The 19757-nt window shown below is 36.8% G+C and overlaps 1 protein-coding gene across 3 annotated transcripts in view; it reads right to left on the bottom strand.

The window, feature by feature from the left end:
• Positions 1 to 812: 812 nt before the first annotated feature.
• LOC125859822 (protein ESMERALDA 1-like) overlaps positions 813 to 19757 on the bottom strand; it is a 55586-nt gene continuing 36641 nt past the window's right edge. For 2 of the 3 annotated variants that reach the window (XM_049539657.1, XM_049539658.1), the window contains 5 exons: positions 16603 to 16807; positions 16330 to 16497; positions 2028 to 2195; positions 1760 to 1950; positions 813 to 1359 (listed from right to left, as the gene is read on the bottom strand). In XM_049539657.1, the coding sequence (XP_049395614.1) occupies positions 1212 to 1359; positions 1760 to 1950; positions 2028 to 2195; positions 16330 to 16497; positions 16603 to 16807 (880 nt within the window). In that variant the 3' untranslated portion in view covers positions 813 to 1211. The remainder of the gene's footprint in view (positions 1360 to 1759; positions 1951 to 2027; positions 2196 to 16329; positions 16498 to 16602; positions 16808 to 19757) is intronic. The other variant, XR_007445789.1, reaches the window with a different exon arrangement.

The raw sequence follows: 19757 nt of genomic DNA, 5'->3' as shown, positions 1-19757 counted from the left end.
AGATTGGGAGAGGGAGGAGAGAGGCGAGCAACATTGGGAGAGAAAGGAGAGACACGAGAGAGAAAGGCCAGAGAGCGAAGAGACTAATTATATATATATGTATAATTTATATTTGTATATGTTTAAAGAGGACAAGTAATGCAATTAAAGCTAAAATTAAGTTGCAAGCCGTAATTAATTCAATCTATAACTATATTAGCTTATTAATTAGTATATTTTTGCTTTTCCATGTAATTTTCCCCTTTTATTATCATTATTTGAGTTTCTTATTCTTATTTTATTAAAACTAACTTTTTCATGGGTAGATTATAATTTAAAACATTTTTTTCAGTTATATTGTAATTTACTTTTTGTATTTGTAAAAAAAGGGGGAATTTATAATAAATTTTACAAGAACATTAGTGAACATAAATAAATTTGACCATCAAAATAATAAATTTAAATTAGCCGTTGAAAACAAAAAGTCAAAAAAAAAATACATGTTAGGAGGATCAAATATACCATATGGATTATATTTTTCTAACTCCCGTAGGATAAAAAAGGTATATGTGAGTCATTTGTATAACAATAGCGGTATATATGAGCCACTTTCATAACAAAGGTTATATCACAACTCTAAATGACAAAATTGAGGGATATATCAGACCCTTTTCCCAAAAATAAATAATCATCTAATAAGAAAATTCAAGATTGATTTTGTTTTAATATACAGATTTCATCCCACGGTGTTGTGGGGGAGGTCATAAATGTAGTGAGAAGTGGAGATAAATATCAACAGAGAGACTCAAGTAATATTTGCAAAGACAAGGGTATCCAAAATTAAAAATTGGGAAACCTGTCTTTTCTTTATTTCATCCTGTTGCGTTAGTCTAATACTACAGCCTCTCAACTAATATACACCATCCTTACTCATAAAACTAATGTTGAATTAATATGTATCCCGTATCAATTCACAGCAGCTGGAACCCAGCAATCAATATCATTTCTATGTCCTTTACTCGGATTATCATGCACAATGTCACTCTAACTCATATCCAGAAAATAATAATTGACGAGCAATTGAAGAAAATCTCTCAACAAGGGTTGCTCTAGGATTCGGTATGGGGCCTTCTCCAGTGTTGGGGGGACATAGAATGGCAAGGTTAGGAGCACAAATCCATACAAACAATGGGTACTGAAACACCACCAAAGATATTCCCAGAATCATGTCACTAAGGATAAACTTCAGTCTTGTTACTGCGGCGCATGCAATCTGGGCATGGGACTGAATATATAGAGTCAGATGGTCTTTTGATCTCAATTCCTTTTGAATCACTATGTGCTCGTACATTTAGCATTTGCCGCTTGAAGCTTTTCCACCTGGAAACAGCAGTGCAAGGGTAAATAAGTCAACAAATTCAAATAAAACCAGCAACAAAGACTGCTGTCCACAAAAAGAACAGCCTAATGTGACTTACTGGCATCCGGCATGTAGAACAGAATGAGCTTTTCAATGAGTGGACACAGAGTAAACCAAAGCGATTAATAAATGGAAACTGTATCTCTCAAATTCAAACTACAACAACTGACAGTAGTGTTTCTATTGAATCAACAAATAAAGACTACAAGTAGTACAGCTTTCCCTGCTCAAGGAGCTTTAACGCTCTAATAAACACTTTTACAACCCAAATGAAATTCAGAAACTCATTCAATTTTCTTTATAGACAGTCCAAATGACAAGTATCATCTAAATAAGATCATGGAAATATATCAGACTTACCCAATAGTTGGGTTATCATATAACAAAGCTAACTTCCTCTTGTCTGGCCTAATTGTCCTCGAGTGTCCACCATACAAGAATCTTCTATGACCCAACAGAAAGTGGGGGAAATTTCCTCCTTGAGTTGTCACAAATACTTCACTATGAAGACAAACAGTATAGTCTATAGCAGCCATCCTGGAAGAGTAATTCTAGAAGCAATAACTTGAGTCAATGTGAGAAAAAAGTAAAACTAAACACAGGGAGAAGGCAGTCGAACAATTTAGACCTGAAATGGGGCAAGTTCTTCGTGGGATGTTAGCATCTCTTTCGTTTGTAAAAGCGGAAACATCTCTAATAGTGGTTTCATGTGGCGCTCAGAGTCGTAGATCTTTCCAGAAGCTAAATAAATGGATGTGCTTTTACCAAACCCCATCCCTCTTAACATCAATCCAACCTGACATAAGTGTGGGAAGAAACTTAGCCACAAAATGATGAGGCACCAAGGAAAGAAAAGCTTGATACATGAAATGAAAGAGCTAATCGGAGAATGAATAAAGTTGGAACAATCTAGTAGAAGTATGCAAAAGTCATATGTTCCTCTAATTATGTAGAATATCAAACTTCCCCCCCTACGTAAAGAGGCATTCTCTCCCTCTATTTCAATATCTAATGATTGACTAAAATTAATAAGTGGTTTAACAAAGGTAAAGTTTATTTGGTTCTTCAAATTATCAACCTACCCTAGATTGAGCTTCCCCTAATGCAAATAAAATTGAATGAAGTACCTCGCATAATAAATACCTGTATGTATGTAAAGAATTCATTATCATTTTAGTACACAATAAAAAATACTCCCTCAGTCCCAATTTATGACACTTTTCTTTTTAGTCAGTCCCATAAAACAAATGACATATTTCCTTATTTGACAAATATTTAATGATACTATCAATCTTTTAGCCTTGTTGGGTCCCACTTATTTGACTAGAAGTCAACAAAAGTGTACTCATCTAATTAAAAATTCATTTATTTTAAGGATAGTTTTGGAACATTGCTAAGTCTTTCCATATTTCTAAAACTTTGAGCCCACTCAAACTACATAACATAAATTGGACGGAGGGAGTATATTTTTTGTAATTCTTTTTCATTTTGTTAGAAGCATGTATTTGAAACGGCCATTATACCAAAAAAATCCTTATATTTTATAAATGAAACAAACTTTAATAGGGTATACATTTTTAATAAAACAAATGTTTGAAAATGAACCTCTATTCAAAGAAGTTGACACATGAAAATGTCAATAAATAAAAAAGTGGATGTTGCAGTTAATTTTTAAAAATGCAAAATTATACCTCAAACATAAAAAGGTCAAGAATGTCTTAAAACTATGCAAAATTGAACAAAAAAAAACATCAATTAATACTTTGGTCTAAAAATGTCCTTGTCGTCAATAGTTGTCCAAAAATGTCCTTTTTGTTACTTGATTGGTAAAAAATGCCCTATTTCCAATATTAAGATGTATTTATGGAGGTGCAAGTATCACACATAAAGGGGGAAAAAAGTGAATCTTAAATAGTTTGTGTAATGACCCTCCTTCCTCGAGAAAAATGTCTATCAATTGATCCCTACGGTCAAAGTCTCCACTTTTCCAGTCGTTAGGTTGTTCGTTTGGATTTTGTGCAAGTTTCCGTATTTTGGAGCCTTTGAAACTTGAACGGTTGACTTCAATCAATAGTTTTGGAAGACAGCCTCAGAATGCAATTCTGACGGTTTTATCAGCTCCGGAAGGTCCATTTTAGGCTAGGGGCCTGGTTGGTTTGGGCCTCGATACTTCTGGTGTGAGTTTGTGTCATTAGGCATTTAACTTTAAAGCTTAAGCCAAGGGTTCACTTTGGTCAACATTCTTGGTAAACATGCTTGGATGAAAATTTCGTCGAGGCAATTAGCTCTGAAATGTCGAGTTTGGTCTAGTATGACCTTTCGTGCAATTCCCTAGGCCTCCGGTCTCATTTTGAGTCTTGTGGTTTTTAGCTTAAAACGAAACTTGGGTTTGGGACCCACTTTTCATCGAAACGGCCTCGAATGGAAGTTTCGATGGTTCTGTTGAGTCTGGAATGCCAAATTCGATGAAGTAGCATACTTCATTTGCACGCACAGGGTTCCTAATGAACCCCGAGCACCCCATCGAAGAATTCGGAGTTTGAGCAAACCAGTAGAAGTGTTGATATCTGGTGCATGCTTTTAGCGACCAGAATTTAATACTGTCGAGTTTGGTCTAAAATTCGAAAATTAGATTCAGCCCTTATTTTCGAAAGGCGATATCTTCATCATCCGAGCTCTGATTTAAATGATTAGAAGTCTTGTGTGATCTTTGGGAGCGTGACTACTTGGGTTTGTGATTAGAAGTTGTTGAGGAGCCTTTGTTTGAGGTGAATTTCAGCTCAGCTGCTACCATAGCTTGGTTCTCTTGTTATTTTGCATGTTGTTGTTGTGGTTGTTTTTGGGCCTTGAATTGTGTTCAATTTTGGAACCCAAGTTCAAGGCGTAGTTTGGGGACCTTTTGACGGATTCAATTTCGGATTCCCGGTGTGGGTCCCACATTCTCGTTTTGACGCAATTTTGAGTCCATTTCCAAATGTTGCGATTTTAGTGTCAAAACATTAGTAATGATGTTGTGATCGATAATTTGAAAGTTTGGCAGTGTTTAGAGGCATTTCGGATGCAAGTAGCTCGTGTGTGGTGGATTTAGAGCGCTTGTGTTCAGCTTTGATGTAGGCTTCGATATACTTTCTTGATTGAGCTTCTTAGATAATGCCTAGTATGTATTTCATGTAATTTTGGATGATATTTGCTGGGTATTTTGCTTTCCTCTTGTTATTCCATCCTTATGGAGCCTTGGGCTTATTGTGGGTGTTGGGATCCTTAGTTTAGACTGTGGCTTTGGTTGTAGTGAAGGTGATCTTGCTTATCCTTGTTAGGATTGATTTGTGATTGCCTTAGACTAGGCTGGACATTAGATGTTTTAGGTTGTGCTTTATTGCCTCGTAGTTATAGTTTGCTCCCTTTAGAGCTTGTGTTGGGTCGTTCTCCTTGCATGGATGCTTATGACCATGGTGGCTCGTCATAGTCGTGGGTTGGTCCTAGTTGTAGTCAATCTGGGACTAGAGCGGTGTGATTGGGGTAGGGCATCGTCCCTTGAGTTTGCTCCCCCTTTCTTGATTTGAAATCTCTTTTTGATCCCTTCGCTTGTTGATTAGTGGTGGAAATGTTGTATCCTTATTGAGCTTATGATTATACTGTTGGGCCCAAGGCCGTATGTGAGGACAAGTTGGATCCCAGGTTAGTACTCTCTGGTTGTGTGGCTTCATTGGCTATATAATTATTTGATTTTGAGTTTCTTGTTTGAATGCTGGTGATGACATGCATTGCATTGTTTGCTCATTCTCACGGATTTTGTGGTACGATCCCGACCCATGTATTAGCATATTTATCGTTCATGATGAGATACTATTTTACTTGATTTTTATTCTAAACTGGTTTTTACAAGAGTCGTACCACCTGGATCACTTGACTTATTGATTTTTGAGATTACGAGGCGTTAGGGACATGCTTCTTTCCTACTTGAGATATTAGAGGCATCTAGGATGTGCTCAGTTTTCACTTGACTACCCGATGCATCGACACCCTTTCTTTCATGCTTTTGGTCTTGCTGGTGCTCCTGGAGTTTATAGGCTAGGTAAGCAGCCCCTTTATGGGTTACTCATGGTTTGAGGTCGTTACTTCTAGTTTGAGGCTGATGTTGACAGTTCGAGGCCGTTATCTCCAGTCTGAGGTTGATGTTGACGGTTCGAGGCCGTTATTCCCCGTTTGAGACTAATGTTTTTCGGTTCGAGGTCGTTACCTCTAGTTAGGGATTTGGACCAGATTTTATCGAAAAATGCAAATAACTTCATTCTAATAATTGTTCGTCATTGGCCTTTTTATCAATTGGACACTAAAATGTTTTTCCTAGGTGATCTCGAGGATGAAGTATATGTGAAGCAACCAACTTGTTTATTTCTCAGAAGGTGCCTAGTGGTCCTATAAACTCGTAACGTAGATCCATCATTGGCTTGAAATATTCTCCTCGAGCATTGTTTGGTACGTTCAGCATGGTTATTCAACTTTCATTCTTAAGCTAATTGTTAAGTGCTTGTCCAACCCTTAATTTCTAGTTCATGTGCAGCGTCCTTAGTTTTACTTGCCTTTAGTTCTATCATTCTTGTCTTATTGGTTCTACTTGCCTTTAGATTCTTGTTCATTGATCAGCCTCAATTTTATTAGATCCAGGATTTACTTATCCCTATGTGTCTGCATATTTTGCTACGTGTATGATGTGTGATTCCTTGACAACACATATTTGTGTTTCCACCCCTATAGGTGATAAATTAGTAATGGATAGAGTGTATCAATCTAGTTTCATATGGATCTTATCATTCTCGGTATAGTGGACCTTGATGTGATATTGGGTATGGATTGGTTATCTCCTTATCATGGCTATCTTTGATTGTCACGCCAAGATTGTTACCTCGGTTATGCCTGGTGTTCCTCGTGTGGTGTGGAAGGGTACGGTTAGTCATGCTTTGAGAGTGAAGAGGATGATAGAGAAAAGGTGTTTGGCTTACTTAGTGCACATTCAAGATATCAGTGTTGCCACTCCCTCACTTGAGTTGGTTCTTTTGGTGAGTTTGTTGAGGTCTACCCGACATACTTACCAAGTATTCCAAAAATCGTGACATCGATTTTGGTATTAATATAGAGCGGGTCACTCAACCATTTTACATTTTGCCCTATATGATAGCACTGCCAGACTTGAAGGAACAGAAGGAGAAGGAACAATTGCAGGATTTGTTGAGTAAGGGGTTCATTAGACCTAGTGTTTCCCATTGGAATGCTCCTGCCTAAATCATGATGAAAAATGGTACTATGCAGATGTGTATTGACTACTAGTAGTTAAACAAGGTGGCTATCACGAACAAGTATCTGATACAGCATATTAATGATTTATTCGATCAGCTTCATGGTGCTTCAGTATTCTCAAATATTAACTTGAGATCGGGCTATCATCAATTGAAGATTAGGGATTCATATATTCACAAAGCGCTTTCAGGACTTCTTACGGCCACAACGAGTTTCTTGTCATGGCCTTTGGGTTGACGAATGCCCTAACAAGTGTTTCGATCTTATTTAGATTCGTTTAATTTGTGATTGTGTTCATTGTTGATATTTTGATCTACTCTGGGAGAGAGGAGCACGAGCAGCTCTTAAGGATTGTGCTTCAGACCTTGAAGAATAAGCAATTGTACGTCAAATTCTTCAAGTGTGAGTTCTGACTTGAATCTATAGCATTCTTGGGGCACGTGATGTCCAGGGATTGATTATGGTGGATCTGAAAAGATTGAGGCAGTTCGGGATCACTTAACATACCGATATTCAAAGCTTTGTAGGGTTGGCTATGCACTAGCTACTACAGACATTTCATAAAAGGTTTCTCTTCTATTGCATCTCCGTTGACTAAATTGACTCTGAAGAATGTGACTTTTCAGTGGATCACCGAGAGCAAAGCAAGCTTCCAAAAGCTCAAGACCATATTGATGCTAGTTTAGGAAGTTCTCATTACATGGAAGGATTTTTATTTGCCATCAAGAGCATAGAGTGTTTCAACAGAGTGGAAATCAAGAAGTAATACAAGAAAATATTATTTGGCCATAGCATGGTGTACATGTAATTAAGGGCATTTATATCTTTTCTTATCTTAGTTGACCCTTAAAGTATAAAAAGAATAGAATGAAGATTATTTGGGTAGACTATTTTTAGGTGAACACTCTTGTTGAGTATTGTGGGTTTATCCCTTTTGTCTCCGTATTGAATCTCTCTTAAATATCTTTTGGTAAGATTATTCATGTATGAGTTTGAGTTCAATTCTCTTCTTCCTTGAATTTAATGGTGTCATTGTTTGTTCAAATTAGGGGATTACAAATCTATATTTGTTGGTCTCTAATTTAATTCAATTGTGGGATTGTTCTTTCATTATCTTCTATCTCCCCTCAATTTCTTAATTATCTCTTGAATCTATCTATGTTGTATCTCGTCTTACATCAATTGGCATCAGAGCAAGGCTAAATAATTTTTCCTACAATTCTTAATCCTTAAGTTAATTATTTTATGGAAAAAAAGCCTTTAAAAAAAAGTTTGATTGTGTTTGACCTATTGAGATAGTTGTTTGAATTCTACAATCGAGAATCTCCCCTCCTTTTATTGTTTTGGTGTTGTTTGTGATCTAGGAGTTGTATGTTTTGAGCTCTATCATTGAGAACTCCTGGAAGTGGAAATTGGTGGAAGAAAATTGTTTGGGATTGGTGGGTTTGTTGGGGAAAAAAATATAAATAGTTGAAGATTGTAGCTGCGGCGCAAATTTTGTGAAGATGTAGCTATATTTGTTTAAGGTCTCTTGTTTAAATTGTTTGGTTGGATTTGGCTAATCTTTGAGTTTGAAAACATCTGAATCCATCACCTGGATGTGGAAAAAGAACGTGACACAACAACTTATACTCCATTGAGCTTCACTCGAAGCTTCGAGTTAAAAAGAAAAAGAGTTGAAACTATTTGATTCACGTTGGTTTGCTATTGTTTTAAAGTTCATTTGGGGGTTACTCAGAATTTGGGGTAGGAAACTTGAAATAGAAGCTCCATTGAAAGTTATCAACTAATCTTGAAGCTTCGATCTTAAATTTTGGGTTCCGCAAACAAGCTCCATTTCAAGTGGGTGTTATTTCATTAGATTGACAACATCTTAAGGAGTTCATCTGAAATTTGAGATGTTTCGGTGAGATTTCAGGTGGTTTTGTGTTGAATTTCAACTGTTGAAGGAAGCATTGAGTTGTTTTGAATTTCATTTAAAATTTAGCCTTTTCCTTGCTTGCTTTTCTTATTCTTCTTCTGTATTTTTTAGCTAGATTACAATTAGTACTATTATTTGTTTTTGAGATTGAGATTACAATTAGTACTATTTTATACTAGTGTTATCTAGTTTTGTGTTCGTATTCCATTTCGTGCCAATTTGTTAAGTACTTTTCTCTTTTAGTTTCGTTGTGTGTTTATTTCATTCCTAGTCCATTAGTGTGTTTTGTCCTTCTTTGTTAGGGACATGAACTCCATTCTGAACCGATACTTGAAGGCTTGCTTTGAGGTTATTTGGGATTGTAGAACCGTGAAGAGACTAAGGGATACCCCTTAGTGGTGAAATCATTTGAATGTGGTCCTAAAATCCTACCACCTTTGAGTGTATACACAAGTGGAAAGAAAACTGAGTGCTAACATTTGAGTGATACACGTGAGGGAGTCACTTGTGAGGTCCATCATTTTTTCTAACCACTTTTCTTGTCTTCATTATGTCTTACACGGGTTCAAGAAGTTACAAGGGAGGTTTGGATGACTATGAAGAAAGGAGAACTTCATGTTATAATCCTACTCCTTATAGAAGTTATAGTGAAGTATCCTATGATAATTATAGTAGTGTTTCTCCAAAAAGAAGAGTGCATGAGCCTAATGGAAGTTTGGCTAAATTTGAAGTCATTGTTGAGGAATATGAGAGTGGTTGCACTTTTGATTGCACCTTAGGTGTAGATAAATTGTGTTATACCAACTTCATTGATCCATCTATGGTTGAGTGGTTGGAGATACCTTGTCATAAAAAAAGTTCACCATATAAATTTGGTGGAAGGTTGGTTGACGAAGAAGTGAAGATTGTTGTTTACCTAGGGAGCTATCAAGAGGGGATTTGGTGTGATGTTTATCCTTTGTCTACTTGTTTGGTGTGTTTATGGGATCCTTGGTTCAAACATAATAAATTTTCGTTTGATAGGAATTTGGAAAATGCGACAAGGGTCTGCCTGACCGTCACCTTTTTGAGTTGAGGCGCCAATTAATACCAAAAACTAAAAATATTTTATTGCATATATAAATATCCAAAATCTCAAAAGCAGTAACATATTAGCAAATTCAATTCAAAAACTAATAGTAGGTAGTAGATACTATAAGTCTAGAACTTGAATAACTCAATAATTCAAAAGACAAATGACTAGAAATACTAGAACTCCAAAAGTCTGTTCTTGAAGATTTTTTTTAAAATAGGCACATTGCAGTAGACAGTAGTCTCCAGAAATAAAACAACAGAGCATGAAAAAAAAACAAAAACTGCACACTGCTGAGCGCTGACTGCACATGAAACCCTGAAGGTCACAATTGTGAACTGGAGAGAAAAAAGGGAGAACAGAGTCGGGTTTGTCCAAAACACCAAATAAACCCTAATACCGCCTTTTAATTTTAAATCAGGCCTGTTTAAAAAATAAAATAAAAAGGCGACGTCTCTGTCGCCTCGCCACGTCACCACACGCCTATTCTCGCCTTTGCGAGATCGCCTCGCCTCGCTAGTAATAGACGACAAGGCCTTGCCTCACCTCTCGCCAAAGGCGATAAGGGCTCGCCTTTTACAACCCTAGGAGTAAAAAGGTGAATAGTGACAACTCAAAAGATCAAAAGGAAAGGATATTTTGAATGAAGTGAGGGAGTGGCTACAAGCACAAAAGAAAAGAGAGTTGAAAAATGAGAGCAGAGTGTCACTAGATGAAATAAAGAAAAGTGAGGCAAGTGAGAGAAAAGAAGATGAGATAAGAGAAAAACAAGAGAGTGTGAGTGAGATTTTCTTATTCTAACTCTAACCTTTTGAATCCTTGTTCTTCTAATGTTTTCAATTCTTTTGTAGGTATTCTTGAAGAAGAGCACGAAAGGAAAACTTAACATGGAAAGAAACTCAAGAATTGCATGATGCATGTAAAGTTGAGACTACTTCTTCAAGTGAGCAAGTGAGCTTAATTTTAGAAGATCAAGGTAAAGAAGATTCTTTAAGTGCTTATCACGGTAAAAAGGCTAACCCTAACTCTCTAGTCACTTCAAATGTACTTGCTAGTGACTTGAGTGTGAATGTTAGACGGTCTTTGGATGAGGTTGATGATTCTATACTTTGTGTTAATATGCAAATGGATTGTGACCATACACTAGTTCCATATGATTGTAGAGTTAAAATTGTCATTGATTGTGAGCATAAAAAGTTTGAAGTTATTGTTATGCCAAGTATGAAAAAACATGAGATACAAAATGTTTCCTTGAATTTTTGTGATGAAGGTGAATCTATTTTTTCTTTAGCTACTAGGAACACTAAAAATGTGATTGATAATGCATGTCTCTTTGCTAGTGAATTTAATAGTTAAATTATTTCTCTAGTGAGGACATGAATATACTTTGTGATAGTCATCTTGAAATAGAGCCCTCTCTTTCTCTCTCTCTCTCTGGTATTTCCGGCCGAAATCGAAGGCTGCGCCGGCCAGAAGCAACGCGAGGACCAGCTCCGACCGGCGAGCCTCTTTCTCTCTCTCCTCCTCTTCCTAAGCTCCTGTGAGGACGATTTACAACGAACAGCAGCTCCAGCTGCTCGGACCAGCGAGCGGCGAACAGCAAACTCCGGCGACGGTAAGAACTTTCTTGTCTTCAGCTTCTCCGGCGAGCTCATCTATCTTCCCCGGCGACCAGAGACGGCAGTGCTACTGTGTGGCGCCAGAGATCAACCAGATCTGGCCGGAAAAGTATCCAAAGATCACCGAAACCCTCCATTTTCACCGACCAGGTTCTATCTACCCTTTTTCTCTTCCTTTTTGCTCTGATTATAGTCGCTGCTGGGACCTTTCTTGCAGACCCTTTATCCCGGAACAGTATTTCAGTTTTCTATTATTGTTCTGACCTGAGCTGCAGTATTTAATATAGTGGGTGTTATCGTGTCCTTTAGATTTTACACTGGACTGGACCATTTAGTGTAGCTGCTGTTATATTGCCCTAACTGTGTACTACTGCTGCAGTCTTGAGGGTTTGTCTGTGTAGATCTTACTGTGATTGTTGTTTAGTTCTAGTGGAGTTGGTATCTGATGGTGGTAGTGAGTCATGTCCTCGGTTGAGGCCGAGGTCAAGGGATAAGAGAGGTAAGGGGGTTACGGGTTCTCTTAACGTGAGGGTAGGATCTTGGAACATAGGTTCATTGACGGGGAAGTCCATAGAGCTAGTGAAAATTCTCAAGAGGAGAAAGATAAATATAGCTTGTGTCCAAGAGACTAGATGGGTAGGCGCCAAGGCTCGGGATGTTGATGGGTTTAAGTTGTGGTACTCAGGAGGGTCAAGGGATAGAAATGGAGTGGGTATTTTAGTAGACGGGGATTTGAGGGAGCAAGTAGTGGAGGTTAGGAGGATCAATGATAGGCTGATGACGATCAAGCTTGTCATTGGAGGAAGTACTTTGAGTGTTATTAGTGCGTATGCCCCCCAAGTGGGCTTGGACGAGGAGGCCAAAAAGCGCTTTTATGAGGAGTTGGATGAGGTAGTTAGAGGTATACCGAATACCGAGAAGATTGTCATTGGTGGGGATTTTAATGGCCACATCGGGGCAACTTCTAGTGGATTTGATGATGTTCATGGAGGCTTTGGTTTTGGGGAGAGAAATGGAGGTGGAACGTCGCTTCTAGACTTTGCTAAGGCTTTTGAGTTGGTGATTGCGAACTCATGCTTTCCGAAGAAGGAGAACCACTTGGTTACCTTTCGTAGCCCAGTAGCTAAGACCCAGATAGATTACTTACTCCTCAGGAAGGGTGATAGAGGTCTCTTTAAAGACTGCAAGGTCATCCCAAGTGAAAACCTCACTACCCAACACAAGCTTTTGGTGATGGACCTGAAGATTAAGAGGGATAGGAGGAGGAAGACGATACCTGACCGACCGAGGATTAAATGGGGTGGGTTGACTTCTGCCAATTCTCGGGAGATGGGTGAGGAGCTGGTGGGGATGGGGGCCTGGAGTGGTAGCGGGGATGCGGACAACATGTGGAATAAAGCAGCTAGTTGCATTAGGGAAGTTGCTTCTAAGGTGTTAGGGGTGTCAAGGGGTAAATTTGGAGGCCGTAAAGGAGATTGGTGGTGGAATGGGGAAGTCCAATGTAAAGTGGAAGCGAAGAAGGCTGCATACATAAAATTGGCGGAGTGTGTAGACGAGGAAGAGAAGCGGAAGCTTAAGAAAGTCTATAAGATGACAAAGACAGAAGCTAAGTTAGCTGTTACGAAGGCGAAGACNTTAGCCTTATGTTGTTTACTGCGTTTCTCGCATCGCATTACTTTCTTGTTGTTATTGTATCATTTGTTGATTATTCGCTATCGTTTGTTTTGGCTGGTATGTTGTATATATATTTCTCATGTCTCTTAGATTTGTTGTTCTTGAGCTGAGGGTCTCCTGGAAACAGCCTCTCTACCTCTACGAGGTAGTGGCAAGGTCTGCGTACAATTTACCCTCCCCAGACCCCACCTAGTGGGATCTCACTGGGCATGTTGTTGTTGTTGTTGTATCTTGAAATAGAGCAAGGGAAGTGTGACGATATCCTTTATGAGCCTAAGGAATGTCAAAAATTCAAAATATTTTACAATCCTTTATTTGGTGAAAATATTCAAGAAGGTTTGAAAGGTGATATTTGTGTTGATAATGTGAGTCTTTGAGTTGTCCTAATCTTGATTGTATGATTCACATTGATCATAATTTGAAAATTGAGTTTAAACTTTAAAGATGTGAACAATATTGATGAAGTCCGATTGAATGATTCATTCCTTGTCTTGTGCGCACTTGATGAAAGTGATGATTCAAAATTTAAAGAGTGCATGACTTGTGAAAATGATTCTTGTGGCTTACTTGAGGGTGTCAATTGTTTGGATGTTAGCAAGCTAGCTCCCAAAATATTTGTTGAAAGCACATCATATTTTCAAAAGTCCTCTAAAGATCAAGAATGTCCTTTATAGATGCTAGCTTGTGTGTCAATTTATTCACTTACTCTAGATTTACTTTTGAGGATATGCTTTGGGTCGATTTATTGAATGCTTCTAGAAAGAAATGTAAATATGATCCATTTGAAGCATTGCCAAATATGGGTATAAATGTAATAATCCTTCTTTTGATGAATTTACTAACATTCTTGATTTATTTGTGAAACAACATCAAGAGAGGATCTACCATGGGAGAATCTTCTTGGGCTACAAAAAGGTTTGAGGTATCTTTGTCTTCTAAAGCCAAGAATGATTTGTTTGAATGGCTAGTGCTTATATTTGCACCTTCTAAAGCCATGAAGGTAAATTTCTCTGTCTTTGAACTTTACAGTAGTGATGTTGTTATGATTAGTGAAAACTATTTAATGTTGTTATTTGATTCATGTTGTGAGTTACTAAGTGAGAAACTCTTTAACCAAAAAAAAAAAGGGAGAAACTCAAGAAAGTTTTGTGATCGATATTTGTGTTTGATCCGGGGAATGCTTACTTTGCGTTTAAGGGTTGTGAATGATATTGTTAATTCTCTTAATTTTGTGATTAGAAGAGTACCATCAAATTGTGAATTGAGGAACTACTTGGTCCAAGTTTCTAAAGAAACTAATTTTGATTTGAAAGCTAATATTTAGAATTATTAGTTTCTTTTAGCTATTTTATGATTATGGTATACTTTTGAGTCAAATTCTTGATATTACGCTTGAAAAAGTGATTTTTATAGAATTTCATGATTCTTGGCGCTATCATAAAAGTGTGCATTTTTGGAAGTGGCATGTAACTTGTTTGGAAGCTAATTTTTTGGCTTGGGTATTAATTCCCTTCTATGTTTTGCAAGGTTTGAATTCAAGGTCGAATTCTTTTCAAGAAGGGAAGAATGATGTAAGTTTGGGAAGTATTCATTGCATGGAAGGATTTCTACTTGACATCAAGAGCTTAGAGTGTTTCGGTGTGTGGAAATCAAGAACCAATACAAGAAAAGAATATCAATATGTTTTTAGGATCTTTTTTGTCATAGCATTGTAATTAAGGGCATTTATGTCTTTTCTTATCTTAGTTAACTCTAAGGGGTCGTTTGGTTGGGAACTACTTATCCCAAGATTAATTATCTTGGGATTAGTTATCCTAGGATAACTTATCCCATCACTATGTTATAAATGGTGGGATAAGTTATCCCAAACATGTCAACCAAACAAGACATCAAAATTTTATCCCAGGACTATTTTTTTATCCCAGGATTATTTATTCTTATCCCTCACACCAAACGAGCCATAGTATAAATAAAATAGAATGAAGATTATTTGGGTAAATAATATTTTTAGGTGAACACTGGTGAGTATTGTGGGTTTTTGTCTCTACATTTGATCTCTCTTGAATATCTTTTAGTAAGATTATTCATGTATGAGTTCAATTCTCTTCTTCCTTGAATTTAATCTTACAGTTGTTTATTCAAACTAGAGAAACACAAATCTATTTGTTGGTCTCTAATTTACTTCAATTGTGGGATTGTACTTTCTTTCTCTTCTATGTCCCCTCAATTTCTTAATTATCTCTTGGACCTATCTATGTTGTATCTCGTCTTACATCACCTATTGACTTCAGCTCCAATTCTGAATTTTCCTGTAGAGGGCGAGGGCTTTACAATATATTGTGTGAGTTGATGCAGCATGGCAAGGTTATTGGATATGCTTCTAGGCAATGAAAGGTTCACGAGAAGAACTACCCCACACATGACTTGGAATTAGTGGCGGTAGTTTTTGCTTTGAAGATTTGGAGGCATTATCTTTATGGTGTTCATTGTGAGATCTTCATTCATCATTGTAGCCTACAGTACATATTCAACGGGAAGGATCTTAATTTGAGACGGCGTTGGTGGTTGGAGTTGCTTGTGTGAGATAACCAAGTTACTCATCATATTGCACCAAATCTGATGTTTCATGTGAGAACTAAACACATTGAGATCATTTTCTCTTCGTCAGAGAAAAACTATTTTAAAGAGACATAACTACAAAGTTCGTGAAGTCAAATGATCAGCTCATATATTCACCATGTACCTAACTAGTTCTCGTATTAGTTACATTTGTAATAAGTTTGGTACATATGGTTAATATGAACCAACTTGAGGAATGTTAAAATCTCGTGGGTATTGTAGAATATTTTAGGATCTTGCAAATATAGTGCAACTTGATTTACTCCTATAATTATGTATTTTTATTTTCTTTCCTTTCTTAGTGTATGTACATAGATATCTAAACCCCAATGGCTTCAGAGAATAATCAAGCTGAAGTTTCTCTTATTTCTTTCTCTTTCTCACAAGTACATCTTATGCAACTATCTAATTTGTTTTTGAAATGGTTATGTAGCTATCTTATCTTCACAAGCATCTCTTGCACATCACTTTGTCAAACATAACTTTTCAAAAATATTCTTTGGTAAAGGTAATCTTACAACGAACTCACAGGCTGCTCAAAGCAAGCCCTAAGAAATGAAAGGCATTAAAACATCCAAAACAAAAGGTTTTACTTTTACTTAAGTTGTTATTTCCAGCGTTTCGTCAGATGAGAAAAAAAATAAAGGTTTAGTCAACTGAGTTAACAATAAGAAACAGAATAAGGAAGTCAACTGAATATCTAGCCAACAAGACAAAAAAATATTACCTCTAATGGCGTTAAGGGACACTTTCCATTGATCCTGATTGCTCCAGGATGAATCACTTTACCACGTTTTGTGAATTTGCCCCTCCATCCTCTCTCTCTTGCAGCATCCATATCTATTTTCTCTTTATCTCCACCATCATATATACAACAAGAGAAAGCAACCATATCCTGCACAAAAAAGTGATCAAGACTATTTACCCTCGGAAGTCTATGCTATCATATGAACTACATAAAGTATGCATGCTCATCAGTTTGCACTACTTGAAAACTAACCTCCTCAAAGCGAAGATGCACAGATATATACTTCCCACTATTATTTGCACTTCGGTCTTTCATTCTTGCAACCAATGTTTGTCCTAAACTCAAAATGGGGTTTGAAAATCTAAGGGCTTCATAGTTTGCCAGACACCTAAGCCGCTGAACTGCTGGAGGAGCATCGAATGACAAACGATTAGCAAACGGCGATATCCTGATGATCCTGCACTTAACACAAACAAAACATTCAGTCAAAGAAAATAAAAAGAGAAATAATGGAGTGGCGGTCACCCAAACAAGGCTTGAAATAGAGGTGACAGAATCTAGTAAAATACAAATTAAATTATGTAGTAGCATGAGTAACAATTAAACTATATTTAGAAAGGTGAAACTTGGAACGACCAAGGGCAAACATTTAAATATGCTCATTATTCAAGGGTAAACTGAATTATGTATGACTGATTTTTTAGCAAACCATGAACTCCTATTTCGTTCCCATTCCAGATTGTTCTCTGTATCTGTCACTTCCCTCTTCTTCTTCCCCAATCTCTCCAAACCCCAAATCCAATCATGGATCCAAACATAAACAAGAAGTACCCTCTCGAGAGTGAACCAAGAACGATCAAGAACTTATTAATTTCACTTGATAATATTCCAATTGCAATCATAACCCTACAAGTATCCATTCTCTCTTGCTTACGACTAAAGCAGTCTCTTTCATTCATAGAACTTCAGAATATCAAGAAATACTCACGTGGTGCACTTGCGGGAAACTCCTTGCCGAGGGCCTGTGCACCCCCGGGATTAGTCGGGGCTCAAAGAGACTCGGACACCCGGTGCAAATCAAAAAAAAAAATATCAAGAAATACTCACTTTTCTTCATCCTTTCAACTGGCTTACAAGTTCAGGTATCCTCCTCTTTTTTTCTCCTAAATATTCTGTTTTTTTTCACTTTCATCTTCTGCATTATTTTTATTTATTTATTTATTTGATGACAAAAAAAAAAAACTATTGCCTTTTCAAGTTCTCTTTAAAAATCTCATTTTTGTGGCTGAATTTCATGGTTGTCGGAGTTGAGGGATACATTAAACACTTAGTTAAAACAGATAATGGTTGTAATTGAACTTGCTTTAGAATTCTTTTCAACTTTTAAAATATCTCATTCAGAATTCTGTCCGTATCCAATTTGATTGCTTCTTTTTTTTCGTTTTCAGCCACAAAAAAATCACTTTCTGTTTTCGTCTCTAGTCAATTTCTTCCATTTCCATTATTTGGACCTATTTGTGGATGTATATTCTAGTAATTTGGTGTTAATTCTTGAGTTCTTGAACTAATTTTTATGTCGACTCATTAGTAAGTTCATTGAGAGCTATGTTCAGCTATATGCCAATGCCTAATGTCAATTGCCTTTTCATTATTCATTAAAATTCTTTAATTGTGCTCACTCCACGTGTGACCTAGAAACATCCTCTCTTCTCCAAAACAGAAGTAGAATCTTCGGCTATTCTCCAAAACAAAACAACCTTCTATTCTCCTTCTTCAACTTTCAAGAATACATAGGAACTATGTTGCTCGAACTCTTCACAAATGTCAACGGGTGCGAGTTGGATTCTCCAAAAGTAGTGTATTTTTGGAGAATCCGACACGGGTGCGGCATCGAAGTGAAGAGTCCGCGCAACTTAGCTTAGGAATGACCTCTTTCAGCGCCAACACAACTGTGAGCTTTAATTGATACGTGGTAGCTGGGAATCGGGTTACACAAGGCTTCCATGTTTCCAATCTACCATTTGGACTCACAAGGACGATTCAATATTGCAGCCCTTCCAATATTGATTCAATACACAAGGTAAGTAGTTTAATCTGTTGGTTGATTATAGCATGTTACATGCTATGCCTGACGTATTAAACCTATGTCTAGAAACATAGACTCTCTCATCTCTTTTCCCTCTTTTAGATCTCCTTATTCACTCTCTATTTCATCACTCTAAATGAGTGTTGTTTTAGCTGAGTGAAATAAAGATCAAATTTAGTAGCTAGAAATAATGATTTTTTTATGATGTAGTAGCCAAATTTTATCTTCTTTGGAAGTAGCTGATTTTAAACTTACCTAAGTATCACAAATACTCATTTGTATTCCACATAACAAGGTTAAGCAAAATCTATTGTTTTAGGTATTGTTTCCTCAATTCAAGGCTATCAATCTAGAAATTTGTGTTTTTTTTGTTAAATTATAGTTATATTAAGTTGCAATGACTAATTTGAGTAAATCTCGGCTTGTAGAATAGGATGGTCACATAGGAAATTTACATGTGGTGGGCCAGGAGAAAATTTAGTAGAAGGAACAATAAGAATTTGTTTAGTAAAAAAATATGACATAGGAAGTTTCTATTCAAGATTTCATTTTTCATGAAGAGTTAACTATGCAATTAACTCTCTATTGATAGTAAAATAACAACATATCCAGTGTAATCCAATGAGTGGAGTCTGGGAGGGTAGTGTAATTCCAACTAATAGTAATTCCACAATTCAACATCCAGGGGCCTTTTATTTGCTCTGTTGTAGAACTCATAATGAGTAAGATCCAGAGCACCTATTATGTAGAGTGAGGTAGCAACCAAGGTAGGTATGAAAAAACTTCCTATGATTCTTTTTTTTTTTGAAAAAGGTAACTTGTATTATGAACAAAAGGAATACTCAGAAAAGTATTCCAGTAATACTTACAACAAAATTACAGAGGGAGGGGTGTCCCTACTAAGCTTCATAAATAATCTAAAATACTAGGAATATCGTCTTCTTCTTGAGGATATTCGTGTTTACACCAAAAAAAGAAAAGGACTAGACAGTTCATCTTCAATTTCTGCAGAGAGCAACTCTTGTTTTCAAAACATCTCTGGTTCTATGATTCCTGTGGTATTAGATTAGAAATCAGAACCATCATGAGGCATCGATTTATAGAACAATGGCTTATGAAGCCTAAGAGCATTGTACAAAGGTGATGATGTCTGATGAGTCGGGAATTTTGACTCATTTAGGGCTTGTTGCTTAATGAATTAGTGTCCTCAACGCCTATTTTGAGTTCATAACTGATGTTAAATTGTTTATGTGCAGCAATGAAGGCTTAATAACAAGGCAAGGACATTACATTGTGAAAAGAAGTGAAAAAGTTGGAAAAG

The sequence above is a fragment of the Solanum stenotomum genome, chromosome 3 (assembly GCF_019186545.1).
Source record: "Solanum stenotomum isolate F172 chromosome 3, ASM1918654v1, whole genome shotgun sequence".
Lineage (NCBI taxonomy): Eukaryota > Viridiplantae > Streptophyta > Magnoliopsida > Solanales > Solanaceae > Solanum > Solanum stenotomum.
This window is presented reverse-complemented; position numbering and strand designations above follow the sequence as displayed.